The following is a 21,887-nucleotide window of genomic DNA, read 5'->3' as shown; positions in this document are numbered from 1 at the left end:
TTTATTAAAAAAATAGGCTGGGTGTGGTGGCTCTCGCCTGTAATCCCAAGACTGTGTGAGGCCAAGGCAGGTGGATCACTTGAGCTCAGGAGTTCAAGACCAGCCTGGCCAACATGGCAAAACTTGCCTCCACTAAATATACAAAAATTAGCCGGGCATGATGGCAGACACCCGTAATCCCAGCTACTCAGGAGGCTGAGGCAGGGAGAACTGCTTGAATCCGGGAGGCAGTGAGCCAAGATCGTGCCACTGCAGTGGGCCAAGATTATGCCACTGCACTCCAGCCTGGGCAACAGAGTGAGACTCCATCTCAAAAAATCAAAATAAAAATAAAATGCTTTGGGGTGATATATTAAAATGAAATTGTCTTCAACTTACCCATTCTAAGAATTGCAGTTTACTGCTAGTATTTAAAAAAAAAAAAATCAGTGTGATGTTTATATTTACCTAAGATAAAATGAACTAAGTACTGCTACTGGCTTCATTTCTTCCTTATTTTTTTTCTCCCCATAATCCTTTGAATTAACTCAGAAAGCAAAGAATCTATACGTTATATATACAGGGATAGCCCCTTTTTAACCTGCATATAGTTGAAAGGACACATCATTTTTCAAGATGGTCTTCTTCATTTTACTATTGTTCCAGTGATGGTCCATCCCTTTTCCTCCCCTCTAGTTTTTTTTCAACCCAATAAAGAGTAAAAGCTGCTGTCTTATAAGGAGTTTTAACTGAACACAGGGGTCGCTGTTGAGTAGTGCAAAGCATTTTTCCTCCCTAGGGCTGAGTATTTGTAGTCAAACCTGCAAAGACTTCTACAAATTAAAAAAAAAAAAAGTTCAACTTGCACTTATGTAATACAAAACTAAACTCCAAATCAACAACAGGCATCAGGTAAACATATCCAATACAATTTACAGACATAAGTGAAAGCATTACAGCCTAATCACACATCTAAAAGAAAAGCACACTCAAATGAAATGTCTACAGAATCATTAGTTGGCAGCCATTCTATTACAATCACACACAATGTCAGTGGTGCTGTAAGCCTGTGCCACTGACAATAGCATAAATTTTACATCTCATTTCTGTGGTCATAAAATTAATGATCAGTTTAAAAATACTTCTTTGTAAAAGTTATTGCGCAAAGAAAAGACATGAATGTGTCCCTGTTATGTACTCACAAGGATAATTATGGGGTTGTTGCTCATTAATACTGTTTCTTGTTTCCCTAGAAAAGCATTTGATTGGCCGGGCGCAGTGGCTCAAGCCTGTAATCCCAGCACTTTGGGAGGCCGAGACGGGTGGATCACGAGGTCAGGAGATCGAGACCATCCTGGTGAACACAGTGAAACCCCGTCTCTACTAAAACTACAAAAAACTAGCCGGGCGAGGTGGCGGGCGCCTGTAGTCCCAGCTACTCGGGAGGCTGAGGCAGGAGAATGGCGTGAACCCGGGAGGCGGAGCTTGCAGTGAGCTGAGATCCGGCCACTGCACTCCAGCCTGGGCGACAGAGCGAGACTCCGTCTCAAAAAAAAAAAAAAAAAAAAGAAAAGCATTTGATTTATCCTACAACTTTCAAAAGTTTAATTAACGATACAAATTTAACAGAATAAAAGACAATGATCCAAGACTTACCTTCCTATAATTTCAGTAGTAACAAACATTGCAACAAACTCAAGGTTTAATCATACTACAGCAGCATATTTTTCTGAAAACATTTTTAAATTTATACTAGCTGGGATCAAATTACTATTAGCCATTCTTTTTAACATGGTTCATTATCAATTAACATTTTCCCAAATGCCTAGAGATGTAGCCCAACAACAACTGAATAGTCATAATCTCTACAATCATTGAAGCTGATTTACCCAATTTGTTGCTTGTTTTTTCAGAACAGTCCTATTTTAAACACAATCAGGTAAACAGGAAATGAAGTAATATACAGGTTGAACATCCCTAAATCAACAGAACTCCAAAATGTTCCAAAATCCAAAACTTTTTGTCAACATGACAACACAAGTGGAAAATTCTATGCCTAACATCTTTGCTTTCTGATGGTTCAATGTTTACAAACTTTAGTTCATGCACAAAATTACAAGGTGTATATGAAACATAAATGAATTTAGTGTCTATGCTTAGGTTCCATCCTCAAGATATCTCATTATATATATGCAAATGTCCCAAAATCCAAAATCTGAAACACTTCTGGTCCCAAGAACTTTGGATAAGGGATACTATTAAACCTGTACCTAAAATCTGAGTGATAACCATTCTTTCTTACTGAAAGACAAACAGGGGGAAAAATTACTCTAGTGAAAATAAATTAATTTCTAATTCTCTACTTAGTTCACTTGTCTAAACTAATATTTCAAGTAATAATATATAACTAAATTTACATAATTAAGCATTTAACTTGTCATTTCTTCAGGGAAGTTTCATTCTTAAGGCTTTGAAGGATATAAGTCACTGAAAAGAAGATTCTCCTTGTAATTCTTCTACAGTAGGAGGGCTAATTTACAGCATGCAAATACTGAAGACAACTTCTGGCACGAAACTGGCGCAGAGCTTTAAAATAAGAATACCATTTTTCAAGCACTGCCTGTGAAATATACTCTACTACTATAGGTCCCGTCATTTCAAACATGCTTGAGACATTTGTACAAGGCCAATGGTGGGGGTAGGTGATAGAAGGAAAAAGCTGTGAATTATTTCCTCAGATTTCATTGTGGAGTTATCATTCAACAGAAAACACACTATGTTAGGAACGGTAAAAAAAGGAAATTAAACATCATCCAAACTTCAGACTTTTCTGCTATTCTTACTCTGCTATTCTTAGTCCATTAATAAACTTAAGAAATAGTATGAGCGAGAAGGTGAAAGGAAACTGCTTTCTAAGTAAATCTACGCATATTTTACAATATCAATAAAATACTAAGGCAAAATCTTTTTTTTTTTTTTTTTGACAATTAGAGCAAAAAGATTTTAAAGGAGAAAATGAGACTTTTTAGCTGTAGCACCTGAAGCAATATATTCCCCTTTTTCAAAACTGTAGACACCAGGCCGGGCACGGTGGCCCACGCCTGTAACCCCAGCACTTTGGGAGGCCAAGGTGGGAAGATTACCTGAGGTCAGGAGTTCGAGACCAGCCTGACCAACATGGTGAAACCCTGTCTCTCCTAAAAATACAAAAAATTAGCCGGGCATGGAGGTGGACGCCTATAATCCCAGCTACTCGGGAGGTTGAGGCAGGAGAATCGCTTGAACCCAGGAGGTAGAGGTTGCAGCGAGCAGAGATCGTGCCACTGCACTCCAGCCAGGGTGTGACAGAGTGAGAGTCCATCGCAAAAAAAAAAAAAAACACAAACAAAACAAAACTGTAGACACTAACATTTTACAAATTTGAAAAAAAAGTCTCATGAAATATTTGAGTAATGCTAATAAATACACCCTTCTTTTAATAATTGATAATTTTCCCCCAAATTGTTTGAAAACCGAATTTATGAATCAAGATTAACTTAAATCTTCTTGACAAATAAAGTTGAATCTGAAAGTACGCAATAATATTTATTAAACACCTACTATCTACTTTCACATTATCTTATTTCAGTAAATCAGTCTATAAAGAAAGCAATCACACCTAAATCATCTTTGGAGAAAACCGAGACTAATACATGATCAAGACACAACTACAGGCAAAATTTTTTTATCATGTACTTAACATATACAGCATTAGAAAATTCTAGTTAATAGTCCATAACAGTATTTACTAAATAGTAATATATTCTCATTGCAAAAATAATTATTTCAAGTCACATTAAGAGACCTATGACCTTGTTATGTGATAGAGAACAATGCTGAAATAATCACATAGCATAATTCCAGTGCATGAAGCCTAAATTCCGGAGGATACTTTATAGTATGAGGCAATATTGCAAGTAAAACACTAAGGTTAGAAACTAGGTTCTTCTGTTGGCCGAGCACGGTGACTCATGCCTGTAAGTCCCAGCACTTTGGGAGGCCAAGGCGGGTGGATCTCTTGAGCCCAGAAGTTCAAGACCAGCCTGGGCAACGTGGCGAAAACTCATCTCTACAAAAAAATACAATACACAGGCAGCGTACCTACAGTCCCAGCTACTCAGGAAGCTAAGATGGAAAAAGAATCACCTTAGCCTCCCAAAGGAGCTGAGGGAGGCTGAGGCTGCAGTGAGTCATGATCACACCACTCCACTCCAGCCTGGATGACAGAGTGAGATCCTATCTCAAAAAAAAGGAAAAAAAAAAAGGAAAAAGAAAAGAAAAAAGAAACTAGGTTATTCTGTTACATACAATACTTTGAAGGATATAAAAAGGAACTATCTGTTCTAGATAAAACCAGCAATATTTCAAATGAATAACAAGGACTAGACTCAGCAAGAAGTGTTCTAGCTGATTAGATTCAAATCTTTCCTAAGTACAAGTAAAATTAAGGAATTTAGAAAATCAGCTGATAATTATTCTAAAGATGCAGTCGGTCAGATCTCTTCAACAGAGGAATCAAGACTTGCACATATAAGGATAAAAGAAGAATTTTAATAAATTAAATGAAAAAGAAGGTTGTAAAACAATAGCTTTCTATGGAAATTAATATAAACAATTGAAACATTAGCTTAATACACAAGCTTCAATAACTAGAAACCACTGTAATAAAATGAGTTTCTACCAGTGTAAACTATTCTCACCCAAAAAAATGGAAATATCAAAAAAAAATCCTAAGATCTATGCAGCCTAGTGTTTCAACTACCATATCAACTCAATTAATTTTAAATTTTAAGAATCGACAGCCAGGCATGGTGGCTCACGCCTGTAATCCAGCACTTTGGGAGGCTGAGGCAGCTGACCTCTTGAGCCAAGGAACTAGAAAACAGCCTGTGACACATGACAAAACCCCATTTTTACAAAAAAAAAAAAAAAAAATTAGCTGGGCATGTAGGCAAGTGCCTATAGCTCCATCTACTCCAGAGGCTGAGATGGAAGGATCACTTGAGCCTGGAAGGCGGAGGTTGCACTGAGCCAAGATGGTGCCACTGCACTCCAGCCTGGGAGGCAGAGTGAGACCCTGTCTTAAAAAAAAAAAAAAAAAAGAAATACCTCAAACTGTAAAATCTGTATTGTTAAATCTCAGGATGGGAGATTATATAGAGTAGAAGGGAAGGATTTGTGAGGGAAGTAAGGAAGGATGATACACATCTGTGTGCATTAGAGAAATTAATAACTTATTAAATATGAATAAATCTGCATTAACTCTTTTTATTTAAGAACTCTCTACCTGGTCCTTTTTTTCCCCCCAATAGTGACATCAAAATGATACTTAACTGTCATTTAAAATATATATACACATATATGTAAATAAAATAAGGGTATAAAGGTAGAAAGGAGGAAAAAGGTTATGTTCACAATGTGACCCTACATTGACTAGAGAGAGAGAGAGACAAGAGGGAAGAGAAAGGACGGAAAACAGCCAAAAGGAATTCTGCCCAGACCTCCTTGTATAAAGATAATCCAAAACCTCAAGGGGAAAACGCAAGGTGGAGAAAAGGCAACACTCCCAAAGCATATTTAGAATTGAATTTACTCAATGTAGAGACCTGAAAATAAATTCCTATTTTTAAAAAGAGATGTACTATATCTTGAATAATTACTTTGCAACTATTAGGTCTGTACCCTTTACTATGCCTAACAAAGTACAGGAATAGTCTTTTTAGAACAAAGCTGAATATACTTTGAGTATACAATGGCATAAAAGTACTCAGCTCAATTTCTCCAAGGTATACACCTAATTCATCTACAGGCTTACTTTTAAACAGGCATTCTTCATAATTATTTAAGTCAATACAGCAGTATTGAACTACAAATGACTTATCGAGAGGAAAATGATTATGAGCAATCCCTAAATTCTATGCTTTTTGAACTCCTATTTTATGCTCATTTTTCAATTTCTATCAAATACTATATAAATTTCCATTCTCTTTAGAGACAAAGAATGTATCTCAGTAATGTAATTTTAATACCCACACACCTGAACGAATTCTAAAACAAAATACCAAAGGAAAAGTTTCTACACTATTACTGATCCATATGCAATTACACAATTGCTTCATATCATGCTTTTTTAGCTTAAAAATTTTAAATCCACAAATAATTAAACCACAAAGCACAATGCAAGTTCAATAATCACTGGAATATGCCTTTTAAGAGAGGCAGAATCTGGTATCTAATATTCTTCCATAAAGTATACTATATATCATAATTAAAATGCATAAATTCATTTCTACATTCATCTAAACAAAATGCAGCAGAATTAAACCCATAGATTAGGATTTCTTGCAGAGCACAAAAAAGTGGGTACTTGCAGGTAATAGTTTCCTGCTCATTTCTTTATTTAAGTGTTAAAAATCTTAATATGAAAAAAAAATCTCTTCTCATTCCCTTCAATCATACCAATCTTGATGATCTAATGTGAAAATAAACTGTGACTTCCTTTTAATTGATTTTAGGTTTGTCTGGTTAACTACTTTGTTTATTGAAACTGTTACTACCTTCCCACTTATCAGTTGGCACAAATATGATTTACTCTGGGATCTGTTAGCTTTGGTTAGAAGATGCCACCCTGTGTGTCTTCCTCAAATCCGGAACCTAGCTCTATGGAGGTTAACTAACTTTATATTGTGACCCTCAAACCAGTATCCACAAGCTGTACATCATAACCCATGAATAAGTACCACGGAAGTAAGGGCCACACCCAGTTTCCCTTAAAGAATTGAATATATAAAGTAGTAGGAAGTTCCTATACCTTTCCTGATCTGTTTTTCAGTCTGCTAAGCAGCTGTCTCTCAAATCTAGAGGGAGACAATCAGGTTATCAGCATTCTCACATATTTCCAAAAAAATGAAACTGAATTCCCTTCTTTAAAAAATGTCTATGGCCCCTATGTATTCATATCAAAATAACCACAAGGAAAATAAAAACTTTCACTTGAAAAAGATTTTATTGTTTGTTCTCAAACAAAAATTTATACTGTTTTCAAAACGTCCTTCAAAAACATTACCTGTGAGCACTCAGCCACAGGCCCTTCTCCTACCACTATAAAATAATCTCTGCAGTGATAAATGGCAGTGGGTTAATATCTCACCTCTGCTTCACCAAGTTATTCCACATGTAATTGGAGGTTTTCACCTTTCCTGACAAATTTCTGCCACAATGTACTCTAAGAAACACAAAACCTAAGAATGTTAAGTGCATAAGATTTCTGCGTCGGAAGACTGTGCAGAGTAAATTCTGGATATACTGTTTAATTTTCTTCTCAGCAGGGGGAGCTAGCACTCTCATCTTGAAGGTCTAAGTACACATTATAGAAATTTAAATTTTGATTCCAGCTATCAAATTTCAGTACGTGTTAGATTATCCTATTGAAATCTCCACAGAGGAAAAAAAAACTTTCAAGTTTGCCAAACATAAAAACTTACCTTTGTCTTGAAATTCCTGAAGATAGCTACAAAATAAAGAACATTATATTTTTAAATGAGGTTGAAAAATCAAAACAAGGTCTAATCAGTAACAATAATTAAAATCCAAAATCTATATTAAAAATACACACCTAGATATACATTAGAAAAAACTAATTCCTGTCCTGAAATGACAATTCCAAAATGCTTAAAAATTTTAAATAATTTTTAAAGATCTAAGTACAGTAGTAAAATGAGGACATATCTTAATATCTATGACATGTAAATATATTACATTTATTCATTTAAAGTAGTAACAATTAAAAGGATTATCTTTCTTCAGTGTCTGAGGTATTTTCTGTATATTAAAATCCTCAATTTACCTTTGTCTTATCATTTAAACCAAATATACCCTCAGATAATCAAAATAAACAGTTGAATTCTGCTAGAATGCTCAGAAAAATACATAATCAAGAAGGGCATTATAAGCATATCTGTGTTTAAAAACTATATAGTGGAAATCTATTTTTTGCCCTTTAAAAATACTTAACACCAATCAAATTAGAACATTAAAAATTTAACTCCATAATAATCGATTTCTTATTAAAATGTTAGTTACAAAACGGCTTCTATGTAAGAAATCAGTAAAGAAAAGGTAAGTGACTTACACAGACTTTACATCTTTTATCTTCTTAATAAGGGATTCTCTCTTTTCCTTTGCTTTCTTGGATAAATTTTCTCCTTTCAGTGTGTCTGCTACAAATGTTTCAACATCTAAACCACGCAATGTAAGAAACAGGATACAAATTATAAGAAATAAAGGTTTCGTGAAGATAAATAGGACAATGATTGTTTCTACACATAAGCGTTAATACCTGTACAATTTGTTATATTTATCATTCCAAAGCGTAACAGTTGAAGTATGTTTCAAATACTAAGTTGAACAAATCTGATCACCACTTAGCTAATAAAATGTGTATGTTGTATTTATGCTTACCACAGCAAATACTATTTGGATGTTTGGCATCATTAAACAGGAAAGAAGCACACAAGTTTTAATAAACTATCGTGCCAATTCTTTTATATGGAAGCAGGCACCAAGTTTTTACGCATGTGTTAATATCCTTTTCTAGTATTTTGTAAGTTCCGGTGTGAAAACGTCATTCATACATTGTATCAATATAAGCTAATGTCTCTGGCAAGGGTCTGTTTTCCCTAGAATAATCAATTTTCAGGTATATCCAACATGTAATGCTTTAAAGGAAAAAGAAAATCCAATTTTCTAGCCAAGATTCCCAAATCAAGCCCTCCTCCTTCCTACCTACCCACTCATTCTGACTACCCTCAAATAAAAAAGATAACCAGCTGTGTAGTTTTGTGAGCTCTTGCTTCTTGCCGTGGTTTACCACCTGAGATACTTCTTAAGGAAGAAGTACAAACATAAATTATTGCACTATATAAAAATATAGTTACCAAGAAATAAGATTTCTATGGCTTTATGTAACATTCCTTCATAGCCTCTGTTTTTTTAATTTTAGTAAACTTCTAAATTACCGTGTTGTCTGGTTCTCTCTAGTGTAAATTTTTTTTTTTTTACACTACAGGTTTAATTTTTATACTAGTTCCATTCTTCTTATTCATGAAATACTGTGCAATTTTAATTTTATTTTTAGAATTTCACAGCTCATTTTGAAATATCTAATATGGAGGATATCATCAAAAGGTGTTTAAGTAGGCATGGCTATAAATCATTGATTATTTCATATGGAAGGGATATATGTTTTACTTTCTTTTTCCTTAACTACTTTGTATGGCATCAAAACATAATAATATTACATATAAATAATTCAAAGTAGTATGGTAAACAATCTCTCAACTGTACTTACAATTAACCATTTAAAACCTAGTATATGGGATGAATGTTTGTAATTCTTGATTACAAAAGTATCTTGATCCAATGAGGAAAGCTGATTAAACTTCTATACATTCATAATAAATGTGTAAAGGTAATTTTTCACTAAGTCAATATGACAAGTAAAAGAATTAAGAATACTGTAATAATTTTTAAAAATAGCTTATGGTTTGAAGTCTATTAACAACTAATGTGTTAAAAATAAGTATCAAAATGAAATGAAAGCAAATGTCACAGCTTCTCTTTGAGTTATATTTTGATGAGGGGGACATAGAGACATAATCTAGTACTAGTGCAAATTAGACACAGACTTCTAAAGTGAATTTAAAATAACAAAACTTACAAAGAAGCATGCTGCTCTAAATGCTTTAAGTTTTGTACCCAGAAGACCAAGCAACCTTTGGACATTTAGACATTAGCTGAAATGGAAAGATCACTGGCTCCCCTCAGATCATTACATTAACTTTTGCAAGAAAGTGGAATAAGGGAAGAAGCAACATCCCTACTGCTGATTCTTCTTCCAACCAGACTCAATAGGAAGAATCACTGGCCCAGTGACTGGGGAATAGTCTGCTTAGTGTTATTTTCACTCAATGTTTGCCTTTGATTCCTTCTTCCATGAGTATTTAATTGCCTATTTTACATTTTCATTATACAATCCAAGTTTAAACAAACAGAATCTATTTTCTATCTCTGGAAGTAATAACAACAAATTGTCCCCAAGAGTTTTTTCTTTAAAAGGTCATTTCAGTTTTATAAAAACTCAGGAAAAAAAAAAAGGATGCAATAAATACTCTACATAGTGCTCTCTAACGCCCCCAAACATGTTTTAAAATACTGATCCATGTTACTATTTTATGACAAAGTATTTTTTTTGAAAGAGTGTGCAACTGCAGGAAGAATCGGTAATTTTCAAGGATGGCAGAAATTCAGAGACTGGGTACGGGTTTTTTTTTTTTTTTTTTAAGAGTAGCCTTTTTTAACATACTTATTCCTAAGCTTTTCCCAGAAAAGGTTTAAAGCAACTAAAATTATTTAATAAACAGTGCCTTTTTCGTGATTATTTCTCAAAGGTGATGTGGAGAGGGTAGAAACTGCTCTGCTAAAAAAAAACAAAACAAAACAAAACAAAACAAAAAAAACCTTTAAACTGGAAGCAGTTCCTGAAATAATTTTAGTTTGTTGATTGTCCACAGACTTGGTTTTTAAACTTTTGAAACCTAGGTTATTTCTTAAAATCTACACTTTACCCGTTTCTTTTAGAATCGGATGAAACCAGCCTCTTTCAGGCACAGGAGACTCCTAGACATGCCGGTGGCCTTCGGCTGGTGCCTGAACAACACCCCGATCCTGATCTCGCAACGCAAAGACAGACCAAGCGCCGCAAAGAAGTTGTAGGGCTGCGAGATGCTCCAGCTCTGCAGTCGGAGACACGCACATCTAAACCCCAGGGTTTCTCTCAGGCGGTGCTGTGAGCATGGAGAGCCAGGTCTGGGGCAGTGCCCTCGCCAGACAAACGGGGCTGGATCTGTGGCTTTGCAGCTCAGAGCCAGGGTAATATTTCAAAAGCGAGCAATAAAAGTCTTGGGCGAATCAAGTGCTCTTCTGGCTGGTTGGAGAAGAGATTTGAAGCTTTTTATTGTGCTCTAAATAGCCCTGCAAACGGTAAACTAGCAAGCACAGTAAACTAACAAGAGCGTTAGCCCTCTTCTACCTTCCTTTGAGGGTCGTGTTCCTCGGTTAATATGTAGATTTCACCATTCCCGACTGCCCGTAATTCAGGGAAACGCAGTAATTTAATTACAAGAAAAGGTCAGCCCCCCTCGCTCGACTCTTAGCCCGGTTTTTAGAATTCTTCCTCAGAGGGAGGGGCTCAACTCACACTCTCACGCATACTGGCCACGGGAGAGAAGCGTGTGAGGCCCACTCTGCGCCCACGGGAAAGGGTTTAACTACCGGGTTTAACTACCAGGTTTAACTACCCCCACCAACCCCCATCTCCTGCCTCCGGGCCAGCAGCCAAATAGATTGCAGGGTCTGCACTGCTTGCATTTAACCCCAGAATTACCCCTATCTCCATCAGCCTCCACCCCAGCCCAAGTCATCAGCAGGAAAAAGTTATCCCGGTGAAAGTAAATGTGATGGGATTTTAGTTACTATTACACCTCAACACTGTCAAGAGTAAACCTTATCTCATGGTACAGCTGTAAGGATCTGGGGGAGAAGGCCTCTGAAAAGATCAGATTTACAACTGCTCTGCCGATAAATGTCAAGGTCTGAAAACAAAATTAAAAGATGACGTATACTGGCTCAGCAATCTTAAGCAGTTTAAGTTAGAAATCTCTCAATTGCCATGGAGACCCCTAAGAGGCAAACACACCAAATCACTAAATAGTACTCCAATTTTCCTTTTTTCCCCCTTTTAACATATAGACCTCCTAAAAAACAGTCACCCCACCTTTCCCTAGAGTCACCAGTGGTTGGGACAAGTATCTAACACACACACTAACTGCTTTCTACCAACTTCTACACAGATCACATAGTGAAAAGGTGGAACTACACTAGGTCAGAACAGTTTACATTTTTTTTGCAAATGATAAAATAACTCTCAGCTTCTGGATATAGTATCTAGCACAGGTTCCCACTCTTGAAAAGCAGTTTGGCCACTTGTCCTCACAACCCCCAGCTATCAAACAGCCTAGAATATGGCTTGCAGACTGGAGGTTAAAAACAAGTCACAAAGGTAACACCTCCTCTTCCTGCCTAATCCTCCAATCACCCAATACCTCCTGGCACATGCATATACACACACTCAGCCTCCATGATGGCCTGAATTGTATGGGGGAGGGAGCAAGAATTGAGCTGAATCTACCACCATATGCTCAGCTGCAGATCAATAAAATAAAGGTAAAACCATCACACAGCACCCCCAATGGCCTTACTAACTTAATTCCACATCTCTCTCTACATTGTGAATTGGGCCAGATTTCTCTTTGCTTTCACTGAGATGTGCTGTCACCAAACTTAATATGATAGGGATCCTAGCCTAGAATCTAAGCTGCCGTTAGGAAAAAAAAAAAAAAAAGACAAGCTCTTCTCTGTTAAACCAGGGTATGGCTCTGACCAAACAGCTACTGATGAAAACGTAAAAATCCGTTAAACTGGGCACATGCAAATCAATGGAGCCAAATGCCCAAAGTTGGAAAATGGCTAATTGAAAAGTTATTGATTGTTCTGATGTCCTTCCCTGATTACTCAGCACGTGCTTTTACAGGTTGCAGATGAACTGTGGACTTTTCAAATATGGAAAAGGTGACATGAACTAGCACAAGAGCTCTCATGGTACAGTGGGTAAAACATACCAGAGTCTTACAATCCAATCATTGGACAAAATTTCCAAAATTGACTTTGGGAAGCTAAATGATATATTTTGATAGAAAGCTGGGAGATCGCGCCACTGCACTCCAGTCTGGGAGACACAGCGAGACTCCATCTCAAAAAAAACAAAAAAAGAAAGCTGGGCTGTTTAAAGGTGGGGCTGAACATCTTTCAACCGCTGAAAGATGACTCTTGATAAATAGCACCTTACAATAATCAAAATCTTTTTACCACACATTTTCAAAGAAGCCACAGTGAATAACACATTAGTCTGAGATTTACACTATATTCACTTTTAGGCAGCATCTATTGTAATGTGTTCAGAATGTGATTGAAAAAGAAATGTAAACTCAGTGGAATGAAAAAGATAGACTTAGCTTTAATTGAAAAAGACAAACTAAGTGAATAATGAGTATATAAAATCTAGCCTATGCCACTTTTATCACCCATATATGACACTTAATCTGAAATTTATGAGAGACAACTGTGTTTCAAATCACCAGCAGCTTTTCCTACGCTGTTGTGTCTACCTTCTTTCTAGTAATACTTTAACGCTGGTAACAGGAGCAATAAGCCCATTTGCAAATTTTTCATATAATGCTAATTTTTTAATATGTTTAGATTCTTATTTTTGAAGAAAACCAATGATAATTTGGATTGGGTAGCTATAAAAACTGTACATAATATCAAGAGCCTTATATAGTAATGAGATGAAAATACTTTCAATGGACAGCCATGCCAAAAGATCTCCTCCCAAGACAAAGTAGGACATTATATACTTAAAACAGGCAAATAACTTTCCTAACACCACATCTTAATTCATCTGTATTATTTAACCCATACAAAAAATCTCTATAAACTTCTAGTCCCTTAATTTACATATATTCCTATTTCCAGAAAAGAGTATCTTGGAGGTACAATAGATTTCATTTTGAGATTAAATGTTCTCATATCAACTCTATGCTCTTTAGTGATTGCTGCCCAGATCGGGGAGGCTTGTTCTTGCTCCATAGGAAAATCCAGGTGCTAAGGAGGTAGGTGACTACTGGTGACTCAGTAGGTGGCACTCTTCCCTTTACATACTCAGCCAATGTCCCAGAAGGAAGTTATGAGACACTAGATACACCATAAATAATTCTCATAGGAAAAATAAAACCAAAATGTTGACCAAATTATAAATGGAACTTTGGAAAGGTGGAAATCAAACCGTAATATACTCAGCATTGAAAAAATTCTGCCTCTATTTCAAATAAATTGCACTCTTCACCTAGTGCCCCTACAGGAATCCCTTTAGGGGACTGATTATATACCCTAAATAATATTGTGTGAAAAAAAATTCATACATTATAATCAATGTGTGAAGATAATCAATGTCCCCTAAACATACTGATTATCTTCACACATAGTGTGTGGGAAAAACATTTTTAATGTTCTAAAAATTCCCAGTAGGGAAAATGTGGTATTTCTAATCAAGACTGCCATGTGAACAAAACCTCAAGATCACTTTGCAGAAACTATATAACCACTTTATTTATTGTTTGTTTGGTTTGGTTTCATTTTTCAGAGCACTAACAATCACTATTTTCCTCTTTTAACAATGGTTTCATTTGCTAATTTAGTAAACAGAAAATAACATCTTCTTAGAGCTTTCCTTTTAAAATTTGTTGTCCTAAAACAAATGAATGAGGATGAATGAGAATATCTGATTGCAAGCCACTAAAAAACCATTATTTAAAGGGTGATTAAACAAATAAAGGAGGCTGGAGGGAAGTGGTTCTAGTTCCTCTTACTTTCTGGCCTGCCTAGAGAAAAAAAAATCACATAAATCAAGATTATTCTTGCTGCTAGTCCTTGTCAAAATATTTGGATGTGAGAGAAGATTAAATGGACAAGATTTGGGATTGTCCTTTGATTTCAATTATCCAGGCTAAACCTGTTCTTCCATTGTTGTAGAAAAGAAAAAAATCAAAGGTTGCCTGTAATGCATATGGCAGCTCAAAATTTGCTTTCAATAACGAAATTCTGTAAGTCCTTTTCTGTTCATATAACCAGAAGAATAATCAACATTTTATAAAAAGCATAGGTCTTCAAGACTGACTCCACAGAAAATGTAACTAAAAATCAAACTAGATAGCCACTTTTTCAATGGTATCTTTACACAACACATGTGAGTTAACAATAATAAGCTTTTTTTTTTTTTTTTTTTACATTTCTATGGAATGTTTTTTATAGGGGAAGGAAGGGAGAGGGAACAAATGTTGAAAGTATAGCATAGAACTGCCATAATCAGAAAAATAAAGAAAAACAATAAATATGAATACACTTGAGTACCTTCCCTTTTAAGCAGGTGAAATTTCAAACAATACATATGACATATAATGATTTAGATAATAGGCATATGGAACACAAACAGATACATCTAAACAACATTATTTTTAACAGTCATTATCTTTTGATTTTATATTCTTCTTTCTGAAAACAAAGGACTTTAAACCCCTGAAAAGTTTAGTTCCTTATCTTCTCTACCTTGGAATTCTAGCATAGTACCATACATTCTAAGAGCACTCAACTGTTAACTACAACAACATTACCAATATCTCCTTAGTTTCAAAGAAATATGCTAAATAAGCCAGCAATATCTCTAATATTCAAACCAATATAAATGCTTCTATAATGTTAGTTACTCTAAATCTACTCATATACTCTTACCCAATAAACTTGAATTATGAAAAGAATCATGTATAATGCCAACAATATTTTTAGATGAAATACGTGAAATAACTGCTGACAGCATCTATTCTTGAAGCCTTCTCTACCTCAAAAAAGATTTTAATTACAGTCAAACATAAGATGTTAACAATTTTCCAAATAAGTTTTTTAAAAACCCGAAAAACACTGATTTGTTAAATTTCTTTAAATATAAATACACCCCAACTCACTTCCATACTTCTTGAAAATATCCTCTGAAAATAAAGTGTAATTTAAGTTTCTAATTCCAAAAGTTTTAATTGTAATATTTGTTTTTAATACTTCATGTGTTTTAATATGTGATTTGCTTTAATAATATAAAATAGTGAAAATGTCAATAAAATGACTTTAATTTCAGACGTTATGCTAGTATATTACCTGACTAAAGAGAGAGGGCAGAAATATATCGGAAATTAGCATTGGCAGATAATTTAAAGATGTAATTTTGAGTTTTTAAATTACACAAATAAGGGCCACATGAAATACTTGTGATCTATGGGAATAAGAGAATAAAGGTTCTCATGACCTACATATCATATTATCTGTGATGTATGATTATGGATCCAAATAACAAACTGCACTATGGGAGTTGCCAAGCTTTAAAACGTGCACCTAGAGGTCTATATGTTAGTTCTTAAATTCAAAAATACAGACATAGAATATCCTGAAAATTGTTTCATCTATTTTTGGAATAATGATAAACACTTTTCTGCACTGGTTATTACAATAATATTCTAAATAAACAATTCCAGCACTGTAACAACAAAAAATGTTAAGTGTAGTAAAACAAAATCAGTAGTCACGCAGATGTAATAAAGCTGCCTGAAGTCAGTCTTTAGACTTCTTTAACTATTTCCCTTAGTGGTACCCTTTAATGACAACAAGCATTTCTTAGAGTGAAAGGCTATCCCACCACAAATGCATTCAACATACTGTACCGTAATCATACAAACATAAGTCTACATTCATACACTTAGTTTTCATTTCCCTACCACATTAATAATGCCAAGCACCAAAATTGAATAACAGCATATTAGGAGATTTGGACTCACATTGCTATAGGAGTAACCTACTATTTCAAATGTCACATTTTAGATGATGTTGCTTTTTAAGAGTTATAATAAGCAATCTGTAATCTATTCATGAACAATACTGAAAGATAAATATTTTATAGAATCTAAAACTAAAAATCAAAATTCAGTTTCCAGAATTCTGACGTACACAAGACAAAATAAATGATGGTTGAAATTCCAGAACATTAAGATAGGCAAGATTTGTGCTACCTTAAAAAGATATATTTTCTAACTTGTACAGAAATATAAATTTTTATTGGTTCTTAGTGAACATACACACCTCCATATCCAGAAAATTAATGAACTAGCAGTGGATTCATAATGCTACTGAAGAACCACGTTTTTAGCTCCTAAAACAAGTTCCTATAAATGGTAATGTAAAACTGAAAAAGGGAAGATAAGGGTGCAAACATGAAGTACTTTCATCGTGTCACACAGGAAGTAGAACTTTAACATATCCTTCCTTTTTTGCTTTAATATATTACTGAGGCTGGGGACAAGTGGCCATTTGAGAACCAGACCTTCTTCAAAAGTTGTAAACGTGAGTGAGCTGAATGTTTAAGAAAAACAGGAGTTTTAGAAATGACAAACTCTTTCACCCCATAACCCCTAACACCTGTGGCTCTGACATCTCTTTGCATCTCTACATCCTCTACCTCCATTGGCCAGACCACCCAAGAACTACTTCTTTGACTTCTGCTCCCTTCTGCCTGCTCACGCAGCATTCATTATCATTCTCTCCCTCTACCACTCTTCCTTCCCCGCCCTCCTCTGTCGCACACACACACACACACACACACACACACACACACACACACACAGTCTTCACAATGCACATAGAAACGTCCTGATCTCACTTGTGTAGACCACCAAAAAGGGCTTCGCCACCATCCCCGCACCAAATTTCAACACACACGCCCACTCCCTTTCTGAGACGAAACAACCCTTCTTCTCTCCTCCCTGTGCCAACCCCACTGGCTAGAAGACGTAGGGAGCGTGCGGATGGAGGATAAGGGCTCTGAGTGCTTCTGTCCCCACCGGCTTACCGTTCCCTCGCCCCCGCCCCAACAGCATTACCGCCGCCTTCCCGCTCTTTACCTGCCAACAGGTTCCTAATTTCCTCAGGGAGGGGGTATGGAGAGGAGGTGCTGCTGGGGTTGGGCATGTTAGGGAGCGCAGGGCGTGCGGGGAAAGAACCTGCGCTGAAAAGGTGACCGACGGGTTGGGGCTGCGGCTGCGACCTAGACTCAGGCTAGCGGCCCGGATAAAAACAGCGGGGCTACAAGTCGGGACACTGGCGGGCCAGGGCTCACAACAAGGAAGTCACTGAATCTCCAGCAAGCAGCAGCTGGACTGTCGGCCCAGCCCCGCCCAGAGGGTCGGGGCGGGGAGATGGGTAGGAAGAGACACGAAGGGCCTGAGGGGTCCAACTGCGCATGTGTATTCCTCGGTTTTCCCGGCCCCAGAAGAAAGAGCCTCTGGGCAAGCCACGCCCACCGCTACGCCGGGAAGCAGGAGGAGGAGCCGCTGGTGGGAAGTGGGCGGACTGAGGCTGCGTCACCTGATCCAGCGTCCGAAGCGCCTTACAGCCATTTTTGGTACTGGTGCCACCACAGCTGCTGATCGTTTCTCCAGGATTCCAGAAAATAATGTATCCGTGATACACAGTGTATAGAAGTTTTCCAATTACGCCTTCTGCGTAACAGTTAGTCCCACCGCAGTTTAACCCACAAGGAATTTTCTATTGTCCAAAACTATTATGGCCTTCTTTGTCCGATTGAACGGAGGTAACGAAGTCTCATCTTCCGCCAGTCGTCCCGGAGAAGCCAGTCTGGAGCCGCCCCGCAGCGCGCGTTGTGATTGGCTCTTACATTACTTTTCTACCTAATTCATATCCTTGGGGTGACAGATTTTCCCCACTATAAGGAAGAATGGGAAGTTCTAAGCACTGTCCTTTGGCAGGAAAAAACAAAACAAAACAAAAAAATCAGAAGGCCTAATAGACATAGGCACCACTGTCCATCTACAAGCATCAAAAATAAAATTGCTGGTGGTGATTAGTAGAATAAAATTATAAAATCTGCTCACTCCAACTTGACCATTTAGTCAACAAATACTTATTGTCTGCTATGTGTAAAGCTTCTTAAAAGTTTTCTCTTAAAAAAAATGGCTTCTTTAAAACCTTTAACAGGCATACATCTTTGTGCTTCCCAGATACTACATTTTTTAACAAATTGAAGGTTTGTGGCAAGCCTGCATCAACCAAATCTGTGGGCGCCATTTTTCCAAAAGCATGTGCTCACTTCATGTCTGTGTCACATTTTGGTGATTCTCACAATATTTCAAACTTTTTCATTATTATTATTATATATGTTATAGTGATCTTTGAAGTTACTATTATAATTACTTTGGGGCAGCACAAACAGCACCCATATAAGACAGCGACTGTAATCCATAAATGTGTGCATTCTGACTGCTCTACCAACCATACCTTCCCCCCATATCTCTCCCTCTCTTGGGCCTCCCCATTACTTGAGACACAACAATATTGGCATTAAGCCAATGAATAACCCTACAATGGCCTCTGAGTGTTCCAGTAAAAGAATCACATGTCTCTCACTTTAAATCAAAAGCAAGAAATGTTTAAGCTTAGTGAGGAAGGCATATTGAAAGCCGAGACAGACCAAAAGCTAGGGCTCTTGCACCAAACAGCCAGGTAGTGAATGCAAAGGAAAAGTCCTTGAAGGAAACTAAAAATGCTACTCCAGTGAACATGCGAATGATAAGAAAGTGAAGGAGACTTATTGCTGGTAAAGAACGTTTTCATGTTCTGGATGGAAGATGAAACCAGACATAACATTCCCTTAAGCCAAAGCCTAATCAAGTGCAAGGCCCTAACTCTCTTCAAGTCTACAAACGCTGAGAGGTAAGGAAGCTGCAGAAGAAAAGTTGGAAGTTAGCAGAGGTTGGTTCATGATGTTTAAGGAAAGAAGCCATCTCCAGAACATAAAAGTGTAAGGTGAAGCAGCAAATGCTGGTGAAGAAGCTGCAGCAAGTTATCAAAAAGATCTGGCTAAGGCCAGGCATGGTGGCTCATGCCTGTAATCCCAGAACTTTGGGAGGATGAGGCAGACGGATCACGAGGTCAGGAGATAGAGACCATCCTGGCTAACACGGTGAAACCCTGTCTCTACTAAAAAAAATGCAAAAAAAAAAATATAGCTGGGCATGGTGGCCAGCCGTGGCTGGCGCTTGTAGTCCCAGCTACTCAGGAGGCTGAGGCAGGAGAATGGCGTGAACCCAGGATGCGGAGCTTGCAGTGAGCCAAGATAGCACCACTGTACTCCAGCCTGGGCGACAGAGTGAGACTCCATCTCAAAAAAAAAAAAAAAAAAAAAAAAATCTATCTAAAATATCTGATGAAGGTGGCTATACTAAACAAAGAGTTTCAATGTAGATGAAACAACACTTACTGGAAAACAGTGCCATCTAGAACTTTTGTAGCTAGAGAGTAGAAGTCAATGCCTGGCTTCAAAGCTTCAAAGGAAAGGCTGACTCTCTTGTTAGGAACTATTTCAGCTGCTGACTTTAAGTTGAAGCCAATGCTCATTTACTGTTCTGAAAATCCTAGGGCCCTTAAGGATTATGATAAATCTACTCTGCCTGTGCTCTATAAGTGGAACGACAAAGCCTGGACGACAGCACATCTGTTTATAGAATGATTTGCCGAGTATTTTAAGCCCACTGTTGAGATCTACTGCTCAGAAAAAAAGATGCCTTTCAAAATATTGCTGCTTATTGACAGTGCACCTGGTCACCCAAGAGCTCTGATGGAAATATGTAAGAAGATTAATGTTTTCATATCTGTTAGTACAACATCCATTCTGCTGCCCATGGATCAAGGAATAGTTTCAACTTTCAAGTGTTATTTTAAAAATATATTTCATGGCTGGCCATGGTGGGTCGCACCTGTAATCCCAGCACTTTGGGAGGCTGAGGCAGGAGGATCACTTGAGGCCAAGAGTTCAAGACCAGCCTGGGCAACATAGTGGCACCCCATCTCTACAAAAAATAGAATAATTAGCCAGGTGTGGTGGTGTGTGCCTGTAGTCCTAGCTACTCAGGAAGGGAGATGTAGGATCCCTTGGGCCCAGGAGTTCAAGATTACAGGGAGGTATGACTGTGCCAGTGAACTCCAGCTTGGGCCACAAATGAGACGCTATCTTAAAAATATATATATATATATATGTGTGTGTGTGTGTGTGTGTGTGTGTGTGTGTGTATATATGGCTATAGCTGCCATAGATAGTCATTTATCTAATATATCTGGGAAAAGTAAATTGAAAAGCTTCTGAAAAAGGTTCACCATTCTAGATGCAATTAAGAATATTCATGATTCATGGGAAGAGTCCAACATTAACAGGAGTTTGGAAGAAGTTGATTCCAGCCCTCAGGGATGATTTTGAGGGGTTCAAGACCAGTGGAGGAGGTCACTAGAGATGTGGTGGAAATAGCAAGAGAACTACAGTTAGAAGTGGGGCCTGCAGATGTGACTGAACTGCTGCAATCTCATGATAAAACTTGGAGGTATGAGGAGTTGCTTCTTATGAATGAGCAAAGAAAGTGGTTTCTTGAGATGAAATCTACTCCAGTCAAGATGGCGTGAATACTGAGATTAACTGTGAATAATAAGAAAGGATTTAGAATACTACATCAACTTAGTTGATAAAGCAGTGGTTGGAGAGGATTGACTCCAGTATTGAACGAAGTTCTACTGTGGGTAAAATGCTAGCAAACAACATCACATGCCACAGAGAAATCTTTCATGAAAGGAAGAGTCTATCGAGGAAGCAAATTTCATTTTTGTTTTATTTCAAGAAATTGCCTCAGCCATCCCAGCCTTCAGCAATCACCACCCTTGTCAGTCAGCAGCCATTCACACTGAGGTAAGACCCTCCACCAGAAAAAAGATAACATGCTGAAGACTCAGATGATCCTTATTATTTTTTAGCAATAAAGTTTGGGGGCTTTTTTTAGAGATGGAGGTCTCCCTATGTTTGCCCAGGCTGGCCTGGAACTCCTGGGCTCAAAGGATCCTCCCACCTTAGCCTCCTGAGTAGCTTGGGACTACAGGAATGTACCGACATGTTCAGTTTCAATAAAGTATTTTTCAGTAAGGTATGTAAGTTACTTTTCTTTTTTTTTTTTTTTTTTTTTGAGACAGAGTCTCGCTCTGTCGCCCAGGCTGGAGTGCAGTGGCCGGATCTCAGCTCACTGCAAGCTCTGCCTCCCGGG

General features: G+C 37.3%; 1 protein-coding gene across 3 annotated transcripts in view; it reads right to left on the bottom strand.

The window, feature by feature from the left end:
• Nucleotides 1–17,955, bottom strand: part of SKAP2 (src kinase associated phosphoprotein 2) — a 199,452-nt gene extending 181,497 nt beyond the window's left edge. Inside the window, 3 exon segments of one of the 3 annotated variants that reach the window (NM_001257598.1) lie at nt 7,503–7,528; nt 8,150–8,255; nt 17,691–17,955. In NM_001257598.1, the coding sequence (NP_001244527.1) occupies nt 7,503–7,528; nt 8,150–8,255; nt 17,691–17,757 (199 nt within the window). In that variant the 5' untranslated portion in view covers nt 17,758–17,955. 3 annotated transcript variants of the gene reach the window in all.
• Between the last annotated feature and the right edge of the window lie 3,932 nt (nt 17,956–21,887).

The sequence above is a fragment of the Macaca mulatta genome, chromosome 3 (genome assembly GCF_049350105.2).
Source record: "Macaca mulatta isolate MMU2019108-1 chromosome 3, T2T-MMU8v2.0, whole genome shotgun sequence".
In the NCBI taxonomy this organism is placed as follows: Eukaryota; Metazoa; Chordata; class Mammalia; order Primates; family Cercopithecidae; genus Macaca; species Macaca mulatta.
The sequence above is the reverse complement of the archived record's forward strand: the minus strand, read 5'-3'. Positions and strand labels throughout refer to the sequence as shown.